The 23,604-nt window shown below is 45.2% G+C and overlaps 1 protein-coding gene across 1 annotated transcript in view; it reads right to left on the bottom strand.

Moving 5' to 3' along the window:
• Positions 1-23,604, bottom strand: part of Ntm (neurotrimin) — a 1,027,590-nt gene that overhangs the window by 10,462 nt on the left and 993,524 nt on the right. Inside the window, exons 5-7 of the mRNA XM_004643683.2 lie at positions 11,749-11,883; positions 9,719-9,839; positions 2,496-2,647 (exon numbers count right to left, since the gene is read on the bottom strand). Coding sequence (XP_004643740.1) covers positions 2,496-2,647; positions 9,719-9,839; positions 11,749-11,883 — 408 coding nt within the window. The remainder of the gene's footprint in view (positions 1-2,495; positions 2,648-9,718; positions 9,840-11,748; positions 11,884-23,604) is intronic.

Below are 23,604 nucleotides of genomic sequence, written 5' to 3'. Positions count from 1 at the left end.
AGCGCTACTGAATGCTGGCCCCCAGCAGCACCCTTGCCATGGACTCCTGGGGGAACGTCTCTCAGCTGAAACTAGAAAATGGAACTGGTTTCTGATTGACTCAGTGAGGAGAGGCTGCAGACTGGAATGTCCAAGGAGAGCTAGCACAGTGCTGCTCTGAGACAACCTGCGTTTAAGAATGTCTGGTGTGTTCTACATTCATCTCTCTTTGACTCAGTCCTTCCAGACTTAATTGAGTAAGTACTGTCACTTTTTAGAGAATTCTGCAGTCCAGAAAAGTAATAATGACAGGAAAGTCCCAAAGGGCGAAGGCTGCCAATCATCTGGCCGAGCCAGGGGGGTGAATGTTGTCACACCCACACATGGGTCTACTGAGAGAGCATTTCTGAGAGAACGATTGACTGCTTTTCATTACAAACCTGGCTCCTTCACTCTTTACGAAAGTCTGCTGCTCTTTCAACCTGAGTTGGCTGAAGGAAAAAGTCTGGAGAATTAGACAAGAGTTATTAAGTCAATGGCAAAATTGTGTGTTCATCCAAATCAGAACAGTGTGGAGGGCAAAACCAGAGAAAAGCCATTCCAGGCCATGAGGACTGCCTTGAGGGCAGAGCAGGCCTGTAAAAGGGCCAAAGGGAGAGCGAGGGAGAACTGTAGAGTTTCAAGAAAAGGAGTGCTGTGTCTCTCTAGTCTAGGCTCTCTATGTGTTGAGAGATACACACCCAAAACCCACCAAAAAGTCTGATACATGGGAAGGGCACACGTGAACATTAGTGCTCTAATGAAGCCAGATAAAACAAACAGGAAGACAGTGTTCAGAGGGAAGGAAGAAGTAAGGCTAAGGAAGGGAGGGAGGAAGGGAAGGAAGGACGAAGAGAGGGAGGAAGGAAGGGAAGGGAGGAAGGAAGGAAAGGAAGGAAGAAAAGAAGGAGGAAGGAAGTGAAGGAAGGAAGGGAAGGAAGGAGGAAGAGAGGGAGGGAAGAAGGAAAGGGGAGGGAGGGAGGGAGGAGAAGAGGAAGGAAGTAGGGAGGGAGGGAGGAAGGAGGGAAGGAATCAGGGAGGGAGGAAGGAAAGAAGGAGGGAGGGAGGAACGAAGGAGGGAGGGAGGGATGAAGGAAAGGAGGGGATGGGAGGGGAGGGGAGGAAGGAAGGAAGGAGAGAGGAAAGGAAGGAGGGAAGGAAAGGAAAAATGTTAAGAAAACAAAGAAAATGGAAACAACGCTTTTGCTAACAAGGAGGGAAGAGAGGTTGAAGGGAGGAAAGGGGAGTGGAAGAATAGAATCAGGTTGTGTTGTGTACAGGTACAAATTCCCTATGATGAACCCCCAAAACGTAATTAACTTTGTAAAAATCCCAGAAAAGGTCTGCTAAGTGTGGAGGGCACTGGTGAACACCGTTGCTCCTGAGATGCAAGGTGGACTGAGGGCTTGGATCACAGAGTGGACAACGGGGCTCCTGGAGCTGTCAGAGCATCCAGGGTGCCCTAGGACCACAACAGCCACGGTTGCCAGTTATCTGTCACCTTCACGTTCTTCCCCTTCCCATCAAATCAAAAAGAGTTTCTTAACATGGAGGCTTTGGATGACTGATTGAAGGCATTCCTAACACACTAGACTTGGTGGGTCTGAAGGGTTGTGTAAGAGCCCAGTAGAACTACTCGTGTGTTTTCCAGGCAGGATCCGTGTCCATCAAGGAAGTGGAGCCCCTGCCAGGTGCCTGGGGTCACACACAGGAAGGAAGCCTGCCCTGCTTGCACCTGTGCCGACAGAAGCCTGGGCATCTGGGGACCTAGCACAGAGCCTGGGCACCCATATCTAGCTTGAACACAACTGCCAGGCAGGGAATCTGGGCAGAGCACGATGCGTTAGAGCTAGCCTCTCAATGAATGCTTAAAGGATCCATGTATGAATGACTGTGTGGTATCTTCTAAGATGATGGTTCGGATGGACAGATGTTTTACTCCAGCCACACAACACCCACTGACCAAACGGGGAGCCGGGACAGCCCTCATCTTCTTACTTCTCCTTCGGCAGCTAATATAACTAAGGATTCACAGGCTTGGGATCCTGTTTTTTTTTTTTTTTAATATACTTCAGTTTCCCTTATGTCCCATAGGTAGGGAAAGTTTCAGAAAAGGGAACATGTTATATTAACCCAGGGAGGGAAGTATGGAAGTAGTAGGCACTCGTCTGGGTACCTTACAGCTCACGCAGTTATTATTCCCAAGTCAATTCAGGAGACATCACCAAGGGACGAAAGCTAGCATTTTGGCATCCCCAAGGTCTCATCTGTTTCAGGATTTTTCGCAGTGTACAATGAAATGGATGCTCCTTTTCCTTTTGTCTCCCTGCTCCTGGTATTTGCCTTCACATGCACCCTCTCCCTGCCCCACCTAACGCAGTCTGATGCTCAGCCTCCTAGGCTCTCCTTCCGCTCCACCCCTCCAGCAACCCAACCCCACTTGCCACACCCAGTGCCCACTCAGGGCCCAGTCTCACCAAATAGTGTGATGCTGGCGTTGGTGTGACCCAGTTTGTTGGAGGCCACACAAGTGTAGTTCCCGTAGTCATGTTCAGAGACATTGAAAAAGATGAGTTTTGAGAGGAAAGGCCTGTTTTCCACTTTGACGCCTTTCTTTCCTTCAATCAGTCTAAGAAAAGAGAAACAAAAGGGGAAACAAAGGCGGTCAGTTCCTCTTGTGGGACAGAGCAGACCTGGATCTGCCCATTTCCCTCAGCCCAACCCCCCGTAGCCGCAGTTCGCACCCCTCAGAACCGTAGGTGTGCTCACGGGATGGCACGGGAACTTCCACTTCTCCCTTTTGTATGTGTACCCAGACACACTCTAGGCAGGATGTCTCACCTCACTGTCCCCATATTTAAATTCTCCAAAGACAGGTGCATGCTTTCATCCTTGGTTTGTAAATCTGCCAGTCAAACCACAACAAATGTATTGTGCCAGCGCTGTGACATTTAGAGCAGTATTATTCATGCTCAAAACAGGATTTATTGGCTGCTGCTGATGGCAGTAATGAAGGTGCTGGTGCTGGTGATCATAGAGATGGTGCCATATCACGGACCGTGTGAAGCTCAGGCTTCCTAGAAAAGGGTGACTTGAGGGCTGGGAAAGTCCCACTTTTCTAGAACTTGCATAATCAAATTTCTTCCTATGCACTCAAAGCATTCTACAGATAAGACATGTTTTTGCTGTGAACAAGAGAAAATAATAAGGGATCTTAGGGCTGGCCAACTCGCTCAGCAGATGAAAGTGCCTTCAAGCAGGCTCAGGGGCTGAGAGTTGATCCCTGGACCTGCCATGCTGGCCCACCCTCATGGCATGCGGAGATGGCAACTGAGACAGTGTGATGGTGTGCACCTGAAATCCCAGCTCTTAGGAGGCTGTAACACTACAAGTCCTGTCTAGTGACCCTAAGCACCCTGTAGATCCTTCCCTAAAATACAAAAAAAAAAAAAAAAAAAACAAAAAAGATCAGAGATCCTTTGCAACTCAGGGGTCTTTGAAGGATTGGGAAGAGTGACCTTCCAGGAGCATCATAAGGGATCAATCTGAGAGGAATTAGAGATCCCCAAGAATAGAATTCCATAGAACCAGGATAGTCTTCCTAGCCAATCCCCTCCTGCAAGCCACTATGCTCTAAGGCTCATACCAGTTGTAGGGGCCAGCAAAGAAGTGGATCAAAGATTTAAATATTAACACAGAAGCACTAAATTTACTGGAAGAGAAAGTAGGTAGCAATCTTGCAGACACAGGGGTCATCAGAGAGCTCATGAACAAAAATGAAACTGCACAGGAGAAACTCCAAAGAATCAACAACTGGGATCTTATTTTTCTAAAAAGTTTTTTCATGTCAAAAGAAATCACCAACAGAGTAAAAAGAAAACTGATGGGCTGGGAAAAAGCCTTAGCGACTGTCCCTTAGGCAAAGGTTTTCTATCTAGAACAAATAAAGAATTAAAAATAGACCCCCCAAATTCAAAGACCCAATCAAAAATGAGCATCTGAGATGTATGCACACTTCTCTGATAAAGAAATACAAACAGGGGCCGGGGAGGTGGCTCAGTGGAATAAGCGCTTCCCTGGCAAGCGCAAGGGCCTGAGTTCAATCCCCGGTTCCACCCCCCCAAAAAAAGGAAAGAAATACAAACAGAAAATAAATATATGAAAAAAGCTTCAATGTCATTGGTTATTTGAGAAATTCAGCACTGAAATTCTATCTCACCACAGAAAGAATTGCTATCATCAAGAAGTAAACCAGTAACAAATGCTGGGGAGGTTGTGGGGAAAAGGAAACCCTTCTCCACTGTTGCTGCGACAGCAGGTTGGTACAACCACTATGGAAATCAATGCGGAGATTCTGCAAAAGCTAGGATTAGAGGTCCTGTTCAACCCAGCTACTCTCCTCTTGGGTATTTTTCACAGAAGAACTGAAAAGATCATACCAGATCAATACATATGTGCCCATGTTTACAGCAATGCAAATCGTCATAGCTAAATCTTGGAAACAACGAAAATGTTCAACAGCAGAGAAATGAAAAAAGTAGATGTGATAATTTTATACAGTGGAATACTATCCAGCTATAAAGAAAGATGAACTCTCAGCTGTTATGGGTAAATGGATGCAACTAGAGACCATATTCATAAGTGACATGAATCCCGTGTGCACATCATGTTGTCTCCCTACTGGAAGAACTTGAAAGAGTAAATAAATAGGACCTGAAAGGTGCAATGGATACTGCAACAGGGAAAGAAACTGTGCCAAGGGAGGGAACAGCCGGGATGGGGGAGAGCCTAAAAGAGGAGGAGGAAAAAAGAAATCATATATATATATATATATATATATATATATATATATATATATATATATAGAGAGAGAGAGAGAGAGAGAGAGAGAGAGAGAGAGGCAGCTTGGATAGTTGTGCTGCTGATTTCCGCTGGTGTATTGAAAGGAGCAATAAATGCTCATTTTTTTCTCCTTTTTAATTTTTTACAATGTTTGACCAATTTTATAGGCTTATATCTGGTATTTTGAGCAACTAGAAGACAACAATATGTAATATAACAACCATTGTTGAATTCCTATCAATGTGTTTAATGAAATTGTATATCATTCATATTGTTTATTCAGTTTTACTATTTTTTTGTATTTTCTTTAAAACAAAAGCCATGCCACACAGATGGCTAACGTGGGCAGGGAATTTGAATTACTTATGGAACCACGGCTTCCTCTACAGGCCAAGGGAGAGAAGAAGGTGGAGCAGCTGGTCAGGGCGCGGGGGAGGGGGCCAGCTGCTCCCTTCCGCTCAGGTGCCGGCAGCAATTCCTGCCACATGTGAGTCTCCGTAGGAATTTGAGACCAATTCTGCTGCTTTTGAAAGCAATAAAATATCCTATTAGAGAATGGGCTTTAAGCCAAACTTCGCGTTTCCCTGCAACAATATGCATTCCTTGGCTAGAAGCTGATTCTACAGATAAGAAAGGGAAGTGGGGGGGGGTACCAAAACTCCGTTTCGGCCTGGCCTGGAGCAGGACTTGTGGCGAGTGCACGGTGCCAGGGTGGGTGCACACGGAGGGCTCAGGAGACGTGCATCAGGGCAGAGTGGCTGGAAACGGACTCATCAAACCAGAAAGGCCATCTTTAAGGCAGAAATGGAAGTCGGCAAGACAATGGTGAGAAGTTGCTTTGTCCGGTGCAGAATGTTGTTCAATGTAACGTTTTCCTCTGAAGTTGGAGAAGAGGGTCCTTGTCTGTCGGGGAGCCACAGTATGCTTTTGGCATAGAGGCTGCAGCGTTGTCACTGTCATTATTGGAAGGCTTCATCTCAGCGAGGTCGCAGCATGGCTCTATCCATTCCTAGAGCTGAGGGTGACATTGATCGAAAGAGAGAGGCAGGTTCTCGCTTACATTGTCGCCCAGCATCTGTCACCAGGGAAGGCAGAAGGATGGTTGGAGGGGCTTGGCTTCCTCCTCTTCGTGTATATTTTTCTCTGGAGCTTTCCTCTCCCAAGAGAAGGACAGTGAGCTGGCTTAGTCTGTGGGCTTCATTAACATGCTTGCACTATGAGAGGAGAAGGAGGTCCTGTACCTTCCTTTGGGGCCAGACTCCGCTTCTGCATTTCAGCTTGTTTCACAGGCACTGATCCTCTAGGGGTGCTGTCCACGGACAGCCTGGCCTGCAGCAGCTGGAAACTTCTGGGCTGTCCACGCAGCGGATGCCGCTTGCTTTGATGGCGAGGAAGCCCTCACATCCGTACCCAGATGTTAACGAGATGTTGGCTCTGTAGTGGGAAGGGACTTTCCCAGATTTTTTAAAATGTGTTTAATACAATGTCTCGCTACACAGTTCAGACTCATAGTGATCCTCCTGTTTTCAGCCTCCCCAGTGCTGGGATTACAGGCCTGCCCCACCACGCCCGGTCTTGGGGACCAGCTAGCTCAGCGCTCCCGGGGGCAGGGCCAGCATGGCCAGTGGTGCAGGGCATGGACACCCGGTCCTTGGGCTTGCTAAGAAGGCGCTTCGTGTGCTGAACTAGCTCACCAGCCCTCGGATTCCTCTTGACAACTCTGCGAAGTCTTTAGCTAACCCTAGTGTAGCAGAGCAGCACTGCGCAGCCTCTTCAGCGCCGGGGTGACCCTGTTACCCCTCATGGATGCACGCCCCCACCCGCACAGTTATCAGGCTCCAGTCACTTTAGGAAGCTGTAGATCTCACTGCCTGCTGCTCTTCCTAGAGGAACAGGGACAGCACAGAACTCGGTTCCCTGCCTTTGCGGGCCAGCACATCTGGCAGCACCAGAGTGGAACTAGGATGGCGCCAAAGACCCTGAGCACAGGGCCTGCCTCTGCCGCAGAGAAGCCTGCCGTGCCCAGTCCTCCTACCTCGCCAGGCTGCTCGTGGCCAGGGAGGTAAGCCTCGCGGGCCTGCCTGCAGCAGGTTGCCCGGTGGCTCCCCTGGGACAGACTCAGCTGGTTAAGGCAAAGGACATGGAGACTGAGATGTCCTTGTAACTCCGACTGGCGGGACAAAAGGCGACTCCACTCACTGGAGGACACTGGCAAGGGATTAGTAGGGGAGCAGCCACGGAAGATGGAGCCACTCAGTGGGAGGGGAGCAAGGCTGTGGCCATAAGGGCGGGGGGAGGGGAAGCAAGGCTGTGGCACCGCCCTGCCCGTGCTCCCTTCACGCTCCCCCTGGGTGCTGTGCTCAGCAGCCCTCCCGGCACCGTAATTTCTGGGCAAAATCCAGGGCTTTCTTATGCTTTCTGTTGACACTAGCCATTTGCTAAATTTAGCTTTTCTAAGTCGTTAAGAGAAAAAATAGTAAAAGAAAACACAAAAGTACTTTAGAAACAATGTAGACTTTCACTAAGCAAAATGGTGTGTCATTTGAGAAATGCAAATTAAAGCAACACTGAGATTCCATCTCACCCCAGAAAGAATGGCTAACATCAAGAAACCAACTAATAACAAATGCTGGAGAGGCTTGGGGAAAAAGGAACCCTTCTCTACTGCTGGGGGGACAGCAGCTTGGTACAACTGCATAGAAATCAGTGTGGAGATTCCTCAAAAACTAGGATTAGTGTTCCCATTGAACCAAGCTATTCTTCTCCTGGGAATTTCCAGAAGAACTGAATGCATTAGGTTTATAGAAATACAATTTGTTTATAGAAATACAATTTGTCATAGTTAAATCTTGGAAACAACTTAAATGCTCACCAATGGAGGAATGGATAAAAAAGACTTGATAATGTGATATTTTTATACAATGGAGTATTACTCAGCTGTAAAAAAGATAAACTCAGGGCTTTTATAAGTAAATGGATACAGAGACCCTGCTCACAAGTGAAGTAAATCAGACCCCCATGTGTAAATATTGTATTGTCTTCCTAATGTAAGTTCCTAATGTAAGAACTTGAAAGAATATATAAAATCCAAAAGTTTCAGAAGATGGTATGAAACAGAAAGAAACTCTTCAAAGGAAAGAAACAGCTGTGATGAGAGAAAGGAGAAAAATGAAAAGAGAAGAGAAGGGAAGGGAAGGGAAGAGAAGGGAGGGGAGGGGAGGAGAAGGGAGGGGAGGGAAGGGGGAGGGAGGGAAAGGAAAGAAGAAAGAAGAAAGGAAAAATATATATGTATATACACAGGATAGCTTGAATAATTATACTGCTGATTTCTATTGGTTTATTGAAAATAACAGTCAATGTTTAATCATCTTTCTTCTTTTGAATTGTTTTCATCAACTTTGCATGCTTATATCTGATAATCTGAACCAGGAATTTGAAGACCACAACCCTTGCCAAATTCTGACATTGGCCATTTTCACTGCATTTTCCTCCACACACTTTGAGATCTTACTTTTCATATATATATATATATACAATTTTAGGGAAGGGTCTACAGTGTTCAGGGTCTCACTACTAGATCAGACTCCTAGTGCTCCGCCTGTTCAGAGCTCCCAAGAGCTGGGATTACAGGGGCATGCCACCACGCCCAGTTTCAATAGTTGTCTCATCCTGGGGGGGGCGGGGCAGGCACGGCAGGCTGGGGGATCGAACCCCTGGCCCCTGTGCCTGCTTGCAGGCCCTTTAATCCATGGAGCTATTTGGCTGACTCTATCAGGCTTTTCATCTGTCAAGTGGGCCAGATGAATGCAACAGACTTTCCTAGAAACTGCCAGAATGTGTCCCGAAAAGTTAAGAACTGCTAGTCCTTACCACGAGAAGACAGGGACTCTTAAGACCGCGTGGTTTCTTCTGCAGACTCAGGGACTACCAGGAGTCACTGCATGTACACCCCGGAGCATCGGCCATGCACACTCTGGGCTGGGATTGCTCACTCTGCTCTTCCCCAGTCGTCCCCTGTACTGCCGCTGTCCCTCCTCAGCCTCTCTCCTTCCTCCTCCTTCACCCAGATCCATCACAAAGCTTTGCCGCATCCTCATTTTAATGGAAATATGCACGTTTATTTGTTCATCCACTTTAAAGTAGCTTTTCATTTCCACCGGTTCAGTCTGTGCCTGTGCTACTCCCTTACCCCTGGCCCATCTTCACTGACTCCCACGATGGCTGCAACAGTGGGACGGGAGGGAACAAGCTCATTCCTGCCCACTGAGGAGGAAGGACAACTTGGGCACAAAGGGAAGGCAAAGCCAGGTGACAAACCCTCTTACCCCAGGGTGACAGAGTCTGGCAAGGAAGCGGGATCTGGGAGCTACGGCTGACCCCAGAACCATTCTCAGAGCCCAGAGCAGTATGAGCGCCTCACTGCCAACCCTGAACGTGTTAAAAATAGCTTCAGGCAGAACTTGTTATTTTCCTGGCCTATAAAATATTTAAAGGCCTATACATGCTCTTGGTGGCCTTTCTTTTGTGAATTTGCATCCTAAAAAAATTTGTTACCTTTCAGGCCTGGTAGTTGGAAGTGGTAATTCTGCACAGCAACATTGAAAACCTCACTGAACTTCATTAATTTAGGAAAAGCCTGTGTTTGCACATTATTTCCCCTACACAGGTATGGAGACTTGAAAAGGAGATTTTAGAAATTCATTTGCAAACATCTGGAATCAGGAAACCAGAAATTTTCTCCTTCTGGGATGGGAATGAAGAGAGGACAGGAGAGGGGAAGGGGGGGAAGGGGGAAAGGGGATGGGGGGAAGAGGGAGGGGAGGAGGGGAGAGGAGCAGGAGGGCAGGGAAAACCTTACCGTTTGTCATCCTTGTACCACTGGAATTCTGCAGAGGGAACCGCTGAAGCTTCACACTGTAGTGTCCCCTTCTGTCCCACAGGGACACCTGTACCCTTTGCTTCTGAAATGTAGGGCGGATCTGCAGAGAGATGTTCCACAGCACTTGAAAATGCATTTTAACACGAAACAAAAAAATCATCTCTCTTTCATGGAGCTGTTTTCTTTGCTCTCTGTGCTTCTTCTGCTGACTCGCTTCCTCAGATCACTGCAGGAATTACGTCGGAATGAAAACACTTTATCATTCTAAAGGAAAGCATGACCTTCCTAGCTCGCGTGGTTCCTGTTCTCCTCTGCACGCGTGACCAGCTCGCTGGGTCTGCTTCAGGTTTCAACTCTCTGGCCTTCCCAGGATGATGCCACCCTTTCAGCCCTGCACTCTACAGGTTGACAGTCAGCACTTCTAATCAACCTTATAGAGTTTCTGCACCCCAGTTCTTTCCAAAATATGCAAACTTTACCTATGCAATTCCCATCAAAAGCTCAGTTACTAGAAATAATATTCATGGTGAATTGCCTTAAGGATATACAGATCAGTCATTCTTTTTGGTATTCTACAATGGGCCACTGAATCCAGCCAAACCACACTAGATGTCCACACTTGCACGGGTGCTTTCCAAGTCGGCCAGAACCTGTGCAGTCCCAACAGTTTGCCTTGAGAGGCGTTGATAACAACCACCACAATAAACTCACTGTTGTGTGTTGCAGGGATATTGTCCATGATGCTCTTAAAGCACTCGATTTGAGGAGACCCCAAAGAGAATTTTTCTGGGGTCTCACTACCAGGAAAATCAGTGTTTCTCCCAAGAAAACACCTTGTTTTATGCTATGGACAAAAGAAATCTTCAGCAGATGTTTTTGCTTTTCTTTCCTAGTGCAAAGCAATATTGGCCAGAGTGGGCCTGCATCGAGCAGCCTGGTGGTGTGTATTTCAATATGCTGAGCATTCCTAGCTCTACTGATTTTCCCTAGGAGATGTTTCCTTTGCTTCTATTTCTCAACATTCGGATTCATCATTATAAGGTGTGAACCATCCTACGTCCTTTTCATAATAGGGTTAAAATTATAATAGCTTTGAAAAAGGCGACATGGTTACATCTGTTTCCTGGCTTCTTAAAGTGTTCGTGGAACTTATGCTCAATGGGAGTAGAAGCCAAAATACTAACCCCCGAGAGTCCTGCCTTGCGTGGAGTCCCTCCCTGCTTCCACCCACCCACATGCTGGAAAGGGGAGACTTCTCCGTGCTAGGACAGCTCCAGGGCTCCAGCCTGCCATAGACTTCCTGCCACGTGCACAGCAGAGAAACCTTGCAAAGTCACAGGGCCAGAGTGACGCTCAGGGCAGGGGTCCCCAAGGAGAAGGGGAAGGCAGGTTAGAAATGTGCACGGGATGGACCTAAGTGAGAGCCTGGATGTCTGAGAAAGAAGAAGGAGAGCTCCACCCCACCGGCTTCCCCGTTTGGACTCTGCACCTCTGTTATACAAAACAGATTTTGAGATACATCTTCTAGCATCTGTATCATCATGTGTTTGCATTTAAATTCTGTTGAATTCCCTGTATATTAACATTTATAAATGTGTAAGGATGACACTTAGTAACTGTGCTCTTTGTGGGAAAACTGAGGTTTCTTCATCCCCCCGAGCCCACCGTGGAGACATCCGGTGTGCAGGCGGGAAGCCCCACTGCGCCACGCGCGCACTGTGGGAGAACTCGGCCTGACAACGCCTTCATCTAGGCACGCAGTGCGTGCCCCTGGGCCATCTCGCAGCCACACGCCACGCTCGGCATTATGGGAAATTATTTTCAGTCTCCTTTTCGAGGCCGTGTGTTCTGCACTGTCTTGAGGTACCCTACACTTCGGCCTTGTTGCTCCTGAGAGCAGAACACGGGACAAGGTGACTCCCCACCCTGAGTTCGCAGCTGGCTCGGTGGCCGCTGTGGAGGCAGGACTCGTGCACGTGAAGGGCAGGGCGGTGAGGGAGCCCACTTACAGTTCACCGTGACCTTCACTCTCCGCACCACGGGCGCGGCCACGTCGTTGGAGGCGCTGCACTCATAGTCCCCGGACTGCTCCCGGGTGATGCCCTGGATTTCCAGGTACTCGTCCTCACTCACAAAGCCGACAGCTGCGGAAGAAGCGGTAGCGTGCAGTCAGACAGGAGGGAAGGAAAGACGGGAGCGGTAAACTTGAAAAGAGAAGCATAGAATGGTTGCCAGCGCAGAGAGTTGTGCCTCTTGTAAGTTCAGGTTCTTAGAAACCCATGCAGACTTTCCCTCCACGTCTCTCCTACCTTTTGGCCACCAGCTTCTCCTTGAACCTGGGGGTGAGCTGAAATGTCTGCGCTTCAGCTGAACTAAGTGCAGCATGGAAAGTGTGAAGGGTTCTAAGTAAGTGGTCGGTGGTTTGACAGCTAACACAGCCCAGGTCGCTTCGGGCTGCACTGCACTAGCATCTGAGTCAGGCACCTACTGCTTACTGATCTCAAGGTCACACTTAGGTAGCTCCTTGGATGTAGAGTTGCCAACTGCCTCACTGGATATGAGTCAATCACAATCGCCACACAAGCAGCACTCTCTCTCTCTCTCTCTCTCTCTCTCTCTCTCTCTCTCTCACACACACACACACACACACACATCCATACATGCACACAGACACCAAAGGCAGTGTGATATATAACTATTTTTAGAATAAATAATCAATTGCATACACAGAAATCAACTTTCCAAGCTTCAGTTTGTTAGATTTCTTAATTGCAAGAACCAAGTCAACAATGGGACACCAGAACTGACACCGCAGCCAAAACTGAGAAGAAGAAGACTATGAGGACATTCCTACAAATCTCACTCTGCCACTCAGTCATCTCAGTACTCAATTTCTCTAGTGACAGAACATCACAGTCAATAAGAAGATCCTCTGCTGATTAGATGGCACACACAACAATAAGTATTCAGTTCTGGAAAGAACAAGACATTGATGTCTAGAAGATAAAGGTCAATGTTCTGACCCCAAGTCACCCCTGAGCCATAGCTTTCTTGATGAAAGGAAAGGATTAACAGGCAAAGCATACATTCCCGGATTATCTTCCTTCATATTAATTGAAGATAATTAGGATGACAACATCCAAAACAAAGAACATTTTTGAAAGTAAAAATAGGGTATCTCCATTTATTATTGGACAATAAGCTTAATTTAAGACTATCCTAGTAATAGAGAAATATTTTCTTAGATTTGATGTACATTATAAGGCTAGTACATCATATTTATTTTGAGCTTTGAATTATGAATCAATGGACATGCACACATGCACACATACATATGAAGAGCATTGTAGAGGTTCTTATGTGCTGTATACTTGTTGATAAAATTATTAATCCTATAATCCTGGAGGTCTAGATTCAGATGGAGTAAAACTATATTCACATAAATAGTTCTCAAAAGAGATCAAAGGAATATTTCTACCTTGACCCTAAAATACTTTATCAGCCTGGGTTGCAAAATGGGCTTGAGGCCAGCCCGACCTGTATAGCAAGAACCTGTCTCCAAAACAACAAACAAATAAACAAACCCGCTTCATAATGCCACATTTTAGCTGGCCCTATGCATGAACTTGATGAAAATAAAAACTAATAGTATATCCTTAGATTTCTGGACTTATATGTAAACATAAGAAATGTACAATTCTTTAGGCCTATTTTTAAAATATATTTTAATTTTTTCAAATGCTTTTTCATCATATTCTTTAGGGACTTAAAGTTCAACATACCAATACTTGATGAAAAATATGTGTTCCATGTTATGCCTAATATTCAGACAGATAGTGAGGTTAAGCTTGACAGCCTAGGTTGTATGGTAATAACAATAAGCTTCACTTCTGGAAGGTTAACAATGTAAGTTTGCAGACCAGAATTAGAGAAAAAGGAGGGCCACAAGGAAAGCCAACATTTTGGCCCTAGCCTTCCAAGGACAATTAAGACTCAGGACATACGAGAACTTGTACTATAACGTCATGTAACTCGGTAGTGTCCCAAAATTTCTGATCAAGGAGATTATGGAGCCAAAGAGGAAAGTGATCGATGATGTAGAATGTACCTAAGAAGAGTTACATGGAGAGAAAACATTCTCTCAGGCTTTCACAGAGAGCACAATGGCCAAGCAATGGCTGTAACTCATCTACATGGCTGACACTGACAAAGGTTCTACAATCTGAGGTACAGGATCTCGGGATAAAGCCTGAGGGGATTTGACTGACCTTAACAGATCCAAAAGCTACAACTCTTGTTGCATAGGTCTTGCTTTATGTTGGTCTTAACCATCCAGCGGTAAAGTATAAAAATGAAGTATAAGAAGTAAAGCCATGCATGGTGTTATGTTGAGCTGTAGGGGACTCAGGTCAAGAATTTCTGACATTGCCAGTCAAGCGGAAGACCCAATACTATTATGGACTATTGGACGCTTTTAGAATATTTTGCTGTGTTAACACAACTATAATGTTCAAATGGTGGAACTAAATAAAAAAGGGGATACAGACGAATGTCCATTTTGTATACGTATATTCAAAATGGTTAGGATAGATATATAGTTACATTCTCTTAATGAATAGAGGGATTTGTTCTAATAGTATTTGAAAATAAGTTATCATGTCTGCAACTTGTACAGCAAATAACCACTAGGAAGAATGTATGTAATGTGTTAATTATTGAAACTGTCCTACCAATTTGATTTGAAACTGTCTCATTGCTATTTGTTTCTCAATAAAATCATGGAAAAAAAACCTCTAAAACTAATAGAACACAGTGAATGACACATGACACATCTGGTGTGTTGTTATGGTTGTACTTTTCTTTTACTACCATGTTAAGATCATCATTTTTGAAAACAGTAACAATAGCACTGGCAACATCAATGAAACAAGCCTCTTGTCAAGAAGAAGGTCCACAACTAGTCTCGTCCTGCTGCCAGTCCTTGGTCATGACACTGGCACTGACGAACAGTAGCCTGCATCTGGGCGTTTCCTCGCACTAGATGGGACCTATGCTCAACACATAACTGCTATGGCACACAAGAAAGGGATGTTGTATTATCAGGAAAAAAAAGCAGCAGGAGCAAGTTCATAACTAGAAGAAAAAGCCCAGCATAATCATCAATATGCGCCAACTCAGACTCCTACTTCCGACCTGAAAGACACTTGTAGTTCTCCATGTGGCCCTTGTCATCATTGTCCCATACAGAGATTCATGGATAAAACAAAGCAAAGTGGAATCTTGGTGGAGGCAGTAAGAGTTGCAAGTAAAGAATTTGTGGTTGCTCCTCTATTGTCATTGTTTATTTGCTACCAACCACAGGCCTACATTTGTCAGATCTTTCTGTGCTAGAATGCTATAATTACTGTGCAAAACATCTCAGAGACTCGTGTCACACTTAATATTCCCATTAATTTTAAATGGTAGTCCTTGGTACATATCTGTGGCAATTGGTGTCATATTTTAATTAGGCTTGCCCTACACCATCTGAAATTAATAATAGCTGGAATAACCAGTGTAATTTATAAATTAACAGTGCTGCAGCATTAGGAAATACATTAGCTCTGGCCCGCTGCTCTGGATGGTGCTCCGGCGCCGTGGCAGCAGACGTTGGACCTCACGTCTCCAGGGGACTGTGGGGTACACTTCCGAATCAGAGACACAGAAGATGTGGGGTCCTCCTTGCTCGCACTCTTCTCTCCATCTCACAACTACGCTGCTTTGTTTTCAGTTCTACGATCCAAACATGCTCTGGTGTGACCACACCAAACTTAGGACCTAATATTTGATGAGCTTTTTCAGTGGATATCCAAAGAGGGAAGGAGAAGCTTGGGAGGATTACAGTAAGATCAAAATTTAAGTGCACACATGTTACGATAGGGTAAGCCCTATCAAGAACTCAACCTGCTTGCAACAGGGAACTAGGCGTATGAAGAGGTGCATACTTTCATTCACTTCTGTCAGGTGATGTATGTTCTGCAAGGAAGGAAATCAAGCAACGCTTAAGATCTGGGAGACGCAGAACGTCTTTAGTTCTTCATCTTTCTATCACTGGGAAGAGGGACTGTGCAGCCAAGTCCTCCTGGATAGACCAATGTGGCATCATGCTCCCTAGACCAAGTACGGAACTCCAGGGAGAACGCAGTGGTGTCATCGCTCCCCAGGTGTTATACCTTCACCTTCTGATTAAATTGGGAAAAATATCAAAAGCTATTTGTGGATGTAAAAGTGTTTCATGCATCTCAGCTTTATTGGCATTAGTTCCACCCTTCTTTGGTACATGTTTTTCTCTATGTGGCAAAACCAGAGAGATGAATCCTGTACACACAGAACACTAAATTTGAGCTGCCAGAAATGAAGCTCTTGTGTGTGCTGCTTAAAAACAAAGCCCACTAAAATGGAAATGTGGATTTTATAGAATTAAAGAATCAAGAAAAGGTTTCATCTAACAGCATTTTTACCCCAGGTACAAATTGATCAATGCTTTATCACTGGCATGAAGAACTTAAAAAGAATGTTGAAGGGAGAAAAAGAACAGCTCAATGGAGCAGACTTTTTAAGTATTGCAGGATTCTTAAGAGAACCCAGCGGGAAGAGGCAGAACACCTGACAGAGTCCAGTGAAAAGAAACTCTTCGTGGTCAATAGCTTTTTATTTATAACTCTGATTTGTCCTCTTCTAAAGAAAATGCATCCTTCGGTAGAAAGGACACTTATCTTCTTAAAATATCACCTTCCTCATGTTATAACTCTTCAAACACCAAAGTGCCTCCTTATTTTCTGTAACTTCCCGTGGCCTTATTGCTAGAATCCTCTGCAAGGGATCATGCGTCTCCTCACCCAAACTTATCTTGAATTAGTGCTGTAAGGACAGGAACAGATTATTGTTGCAAAGAGCAACAAATAGGGATCAGACAAAGCCAGTCCTTTGCCTTCTAGCTTCAGAATGAGAAAAGTTACACGACTCTGCAACCTCATTTCTTAACCTGCACAAGGCTGAATAATATTGCACACCTCTCGTGTTGCTTTGAAATACAGTAGATGGACTGCACTGGGATGCAGCTGGCATAGGACCAGAGGACAAACGCCCAGTGATGGCGACTACCAAAATCATCGTCGTAATGACCGATGCTACCACAACTTGTATTTCTTCACCTTGGACAGACATGATTGTTCCATTCTCCACAAATTGCTTTTGCAATCTACAAAGCTGTGTTCTTTCTGTCTCCCTAAGTAGATAGTATTTATATTATAATTCCTACATCCTGTGTGACAAGTCCCTAGTTTTGGGAGGGAAAAAATTAACATGTTTTTGTTCCCCTTGAAATCATGTGTAAGTCCTAGCCATCAGCACCTCAGGTGTGGGCATATGGGGAAAATAGGCTTTGCAAAGTAGTCAAGGTGTTATGCAGTGTTACGGAGAGCTTTAATCCAATGGATTGGTGACACAAAAAGACACTCAGACAAGAGAGACGACAGCTGTGTGAGGAGGAAGAGATGCATCCGTAGACTGGAGAGCGCCAAAAGCTTCTTGTGAGCACCACAAGTTACGAGAGCAGCAGAAAGCTCTCTTGTACACTGGGCAGGCAGAGCACAGGCCAAACCATGCCTCAGTTCCATATTTTCTGAACTGTGTGACAATAACCTGCGGTCTTCGGAAAGCACAGAGCTCTTCGTTCCTGGCTATGCTGCCTGGTATGGGAACACAGCCTCTCTTATCTCCAGCTCTCCATCCCTCAGGCTGGCCTGCTCCTGCGCTACACATTGAGTTCATGCAGTCTTTAAAATCATAAATGAATTAGCTAAAAGGCATAGAGGGATATTAATGGTTACATAATTCTATAACTGCTATTTTAGGACACAGTCCTACCACAGTAGAGTCCCCTAGAATGGTTTAAAATATAGATTTCTAGGTCACTCGCATACCTGCTAAATCAGACTCGCCTGGGGTGAAGTGCATTTCTCTTCCTACCAGGGAGTTTCCTGTGTAGTCCAGCTTAGGAAGTAGTGATGTGGCTTGCTCCTTTCTTTGTCACAAGGAAATGGATGCCTAGAAAAGTTCACGGCCACAGGCCAGGTCAGTGACAGGCCCAGCCAGTCTCTTGATGCCCAAGTCCACAGTTTGAACTGCCACTCTGCTTTCTACTCGTTGTTTATTGTGATACTCCCTGCTCCTGGACAGCATGGGCAAATGTTGTAGACAATAGGAACCAAGTCCGGATATCTTTAGCTTTTAAGGAACCTAAGAAACTATGGTACTTTATTTCAAATTCGTTAGATCCTCATTCATTAAATAGCTGTGTGTAGACCTCGCTCAACACTTGGAGTTCACTTCACCAGCCAAGAGCTCCGTATTGCGCACCAAGTCCTCCTGCTGCTGTCACTTCGGCAACTGTCCTTAGCATAGCATTTGCATTTTCTTGCTTTCAAAACATATCTTCCTGTTAGTGTTCCAACAGAAAATATTTCCTTTAAATATGAAATTTTGAGGGCTAGCCAGATAGCTCAGCGGAATAAAGCGCCTGCTTAAGCACACGCAGTGGCCAGGGGTTTGATCCCCAGCATGCCATGCCAGCCCCAACTCCGGGACGTGCTGAGACAGCAATTGAGACTGGGCGTGGTGGTGCATCTCTAATCCCAGAGCTTGGGAGGCCGAAAACAGGAGGATCACTAAGAGTCCAATCTACAAAGTGAGACCCTGCAGACCCTGTACTAAATACATAAAAAATAGAAAAAGTTTTATTGAGTATTTAATATAATTTTTATTTGGTGTTGGGCCAATTATTTCCTCAGGGGAGCGCAACGTGAATTTAGAAGTGCAGATCAACGAGGAAGTGTGATTCAGCTAACACAGATTTGTTTCACAGCCAACTTTGTTGGAGCCTATCTGTTTCAGTGAGTGGAGTACAATGACCAAAGCAGCACAGTCATGCTGGGTGGAAATATGCCTGCATACCTGCCAGCAAACCCATACAGCGGCTTTGTAATGTCCAAAGGAATGAGCTCCGTGGCCCGCAACCAAAGGTCAAAGCACATCCAAAGTTTCTGAGTTCACTTATGGGCTGCTCAAAAATCTTTAAGATTGAAAATAATAATAGACATGACTATTACTTTTATAGAACCCAAGAATAAACTTGTCAGAGAACAGCTGTAGCTACTACAGAGGAGACACAGCTGTCTCCTTACTTAATACTTTTGCGGCATATATTCTAGAAGAGATAAACTCGATGGACCTCAGAAATTGAAAAAAAAATACACAGAAAATAGAAACCCTGAAATTCAAAGATGCTAAGAATTACTTGTAGAATTCAGCTCAAATTTTGCAATTAGCAGTACCAGTCCAGGACTAGACCAGTACTCTGGCCACTGATTATTCTGTTTTTCCTCTCAGTCAGCTCAGGGTGTCCCTGGAAGACTCAGACTGCACTCCTGGCTCAACTGTCAGCAGGACAGCACAGCTGGTGTCCCTGACAGTGCCGTCACAGTGTCTGAGCTATGCATGGGCCATGGTACCCAGCTAGAGGGTGGAGGGAGACAGATGGGCACAGAAGAGCAACTTGGCAGCGGCAACATCCCTGATCCTGAGCATCAAGTCCTGTATGCTTAGAAAACTGATTTTATGTCCTCATGAAGACAGCTGACAGGACTGAAAACTAGAGATGACTTCATGAAAGATTTCAGCAGGCTTCTGCTGAGGGCCAGGGTCTGCATATGCCAGTGGCCAGGAAAGAATTTCATGGGCTCCCACCACCTGAAAGCTCAGTGCCACCCAGAAGCCAAGGCCCACAGACCAGTGCCCTTCAAACCGGGCTGCACTGACATGACACTGATGCAGCCCTTGTCCTGCAGGATGGGACACAGGCAGGCTGCACGCGCAGTGCACAGAGCAACGTCTGCTGGAGCAAGACGAAGCTCAGTGCTAACACATTTCTCCACAGCGCGATGCTAATGTTGCAGGATCTACGTGTTGCTCCTGAGGGTGGGGTGAAATGGCTGAAAAGATGTTAGAGGTGATGACCTCCTCTCCCCTGGCTGCAGTGTGGGCAGCTTTGAGCTCCAAGGCCTGCACCTCGTGCCTGGCAAACTCTGCTGCTAGCTGAGAACTCCCTTTTGTGTGCTTCACGGCCCTTCTTTTGCAGAACAGGAACACCTACGGCCTTCCAGGGTCACTGCAAGTAAGAAAAGATGCATGAAGCGCACAGAGTAAGTCCTCAGTAAATGAGAGCTATTCTGATCACTATTCTTACTGGAGTTTGAAATAAGTTCTAGCACATTTAAAAATACAAGATCTTTGTTACAAGAAAATCTCAACTCAGAAATGAAAGCATAAGATCTCTCTGTTGCCAGTAGAAACCGAGTACTAATAAACTTTACAAAAGATTCATCATATATCCTTTAATTAGAGAGCTCTACTACCTTAATTTAAAATAGGATTTGACTTACAAGAAATGCAATTCCTCAGGATCATTTCTTTTGTTAATAAAAAGCAGCAAGTAGACTTGGCTATCCTTGACAACATCGGTCGAGGGCTTGAGGAGCGCCTCTGATTTCACAACTAGGAATGAAAGGCTGTCGATGTATCACAGAGTCCCATGCAAACATGTGTATTTATTCTTTTTTTTCCTATATGAGTAGAATGGCTGGCAGAAAGAAGAATCTGGTCATGTCTCTATGAACAGCCAAACTTAAGATGTCTTTCACAGAAAAAGTTCTAGAAAGGGCAAGCTTGCTTTTGCTTATTGTAAACTGAGGCTCAGTCCTGCACTGTTCAAAAACTTTCTGTTGCCGTCAAATATACAGACCACAGTAAGGAGAGAGACAGGTTGATTCGCTCTAAAGGACTGCTTCCATCCTCTGAGGAAACTTCCTCAAGTTGCCTACTTGGTGTCAACATTGCACAGTTTGTGTGTAGTAATGTCTTACGTTACTTCCAGTGCATCATTCTTGGCCTTCCATGAGATGTGTACTTTTCTTATAGAAGAAAGCTTAGCCCCCAGCTCTCCCCAAATACTTGCACATCAGATAGACAAGAATCAATTGTTCCTAAGCTCCTCCATCTTGCCAGCACTTGGCTTCCTCTGTGTCTTGCACATAGGGTAACATTCCCCAAAACACAACGGTGCTCGCTAGGCCCTCTGCTTAAGACAGGAGGGCGTGCTGCAAGTTCTTAAATTACCTGTCCTCCTGATTCCATGCAATATAGATCCAGTGAAAAATATCACCTACACTAATGCCAAGAATGGATGTGTATGTCTCAGCAAAATACCTAGCATAGATCCTAGCATAGATCAAAAGTCATTTGGTCATTAGGGCTGAGTACATGTAAATGCCTGACCATGCCCAACTACAGATACATATGATATATTAAAGTCATAGAGAAGGAAAAATTCTCTTAATATTTTTAATTGGGAAATGTTCTGGGAATATTAGGTTCACATTAAAAGTCACTGTAGCCTAAAATGTAACTAAGTGACACTTAAAATTATTTTGTTCCCTCCTTCTTGGGGACTGAATCCACACCCTCACACTGATCTACATCCCCAGCCCTTATTCAGCAGGCTCAAGCATGCAGAGGACAAAGCCTGTGTGCTCCGAGAGCCAGGCCCCGAGCGCTCCTCAGGCGGATCCCCTCTCCAGGACACGACCCCAGCGATGGTGCTGCGGTGGGGCCGCCCGGCCCTGAGCCGCCTGACAGCTCACTTTGCAGGCAGACCTTCTATTACTGGCAATGACATCAAAGCCAGAACGCGCACAGCTGGAGGCTTGTGGTTCACAGCTTGATGTCTCGAACCTGGATATTTGCAGTAGAGCAGCTGAGCTGCTAAAATAATAAATAACAAATAAATAAATAAATCAGCTTTTGATTTGTAAACTCAGCCAATTTGATCTGAAAGACATTGATAGGAGATAAATATAGAACTCTGCAGAGCCATGTCACCCCACACTTGAGGCGCTTCCATTCCCCTTGCTACATCTCTGGAGATATGAGGCAGCCTTGAGTGTTAAGGAGTAGAAAAGCCAAACCACTTTACCATTGTTTTCTTAGATTAATTTGAGGAAATTCCAAGCTCAGACATGAGGGTGACTCCAGCAATCACCTGGGCCATCGAGATTTCACCAGCCATGGGGAGCAGGGTGTGTGTGTGCTAGCACTTGCCTATCTGGTTTCACTAAGGTGCATCCTTGACTCTACAGCTTTCTGAAAATGAATCTGAAGCAGGCTTGGATGCAGGATTAATCCTGTGTGCTGAAGGCTATAGTCCTTCCAGTTATGCCCAGCAATAGTTCAGAACAAACCAAATTACCTTAACATGCACTGCTGGGGGGAAATGCAAGTCCTCAAAACATAGGGGAGAAGAGGAAGGGCCAAAATACAGCCATATGAATGTCTTGCTGAATATTTTGTGGAGGGTGAGAAGTGAAGGAACTTAGGAATAATTCTCCTGAAGGTTGCTCACGCAGGTCTGGGGAATTCATCTCTCCAGTTGAAGGCAAGTGCCTTTGCCCAAAAGGTGCAGGTTTAAGCCTGCCGACAACCACCCTTCGCAAGGGTGTCATTCTCTGAAGTGGAGCACAAAGCATGCTTTCCTGAACAAGCCCATTGATTAGTGACTACTCCAGCCAAACTTAAGACAAGGCGACCACTTAGACAAGGCACTGAGCAAGAAAGCTGCCACGGGCTGCAATCTACACTCAGATAACTTAGTGAACACATTTAATCAGAGAGAGAGGAAACTGCAAGGCATTGTCAGTATCAGAAAGAGAAAGATCATCTGTGTGTTTCCAGTTCGCATACAGACAATCCACAGTAACCCCATAGGTCAGGGAAGAGCTAGCGAATCCACGCAGAAGGAACCACGGGAAAACAGGAAGACTATAAGAAGAGAGTCATTTAGGAGCCGAGGCAAAGTGCAGCATGACCTTTGGGTTTGTCATATGTAATCGTAGGCTTGACTATGAAAAAAAATTGAACATTTGCAAACGGTTCTCAGAAGCTATCCTCAAATATGACTACTTTACATAGAATTGCACTACCTGAAAGATACACAAGGATGCTGCTATTTGTTTGTGAATCCTTCACCCGTCTTCTTTTTCTTTTAGCTCCAGTACTCATAGTCTGAATTTCAACAGCAAGAAATCTAATAAACAGAATAGATTATGGAGCAGAAAGTAAGAGCTGATTCACTTTCTCATTGGCTCCACTACTAACGTTCCTCCTCATGCTCCTTTTCAGTTCACATAAGATCTAAAGTGCAGACAAGCTCTTCTGGGTCCTAGGAAGAACATAAGGCATTTGAACTAGGTAGGGTGGTGTTTGGAAATCTTGGGAATTATGCAACCTTTAATAGGTCACTGGGCCTCAATGCCCTTGTTAATAAAATGTAGGCAATATTTTGTCAAGTGAGAGAATTTGTGTAAGTACATAGAAAAGTAAAATATACTTTTCTACATGGGGGACAATCAGCATGGGGGAATACAAACTATGGGCAAAGCTTGGTACTCAACCTGTAAGGACAGTAAAATCTAGGTTCATGAACACTTCTGCTCACAATTTGGCTTGCAAAGAAAAACATTCAGCAAAAGTTTTGTTTCTGTTCCAACTCCTCACCTCTGATGACACACAGGAGCAGGGCTCTCTTCCCCACGAGACACAGCCTTATTCCTCCAAATTATACAACAAATTAGGCTCATAAACTGAGGCACCACACACATCTTGTGAAGCCAATCTATTTGCTATTTTACTTCCTCTTCCCAGTTAATCTATCTATCTATCTATCTATCTATCTATCTATCTATCTATCTATCTATCTATGCAGTGATATATAT

This window comes from Octodon degus, unplaced genomic scaffold (assembly GCF_000260255.1).
Source record: "Octodon degus isolate 3935 unplaced genomic scaffold, OctDeg1.0 scaffold00182, whole genome shotgun sequence".
In the NCBI taxonomy this organism is placed as follows: Eukaryota; Metazoa; Chordata; class Mammalia; order Rodentia; family Octodontidae; genus Octodon; species Octodon degus.
Note: the sequence above shows the minus strand (reverse complement) of the source record. Positions and strands in the feature narration are given on the sequence as shown.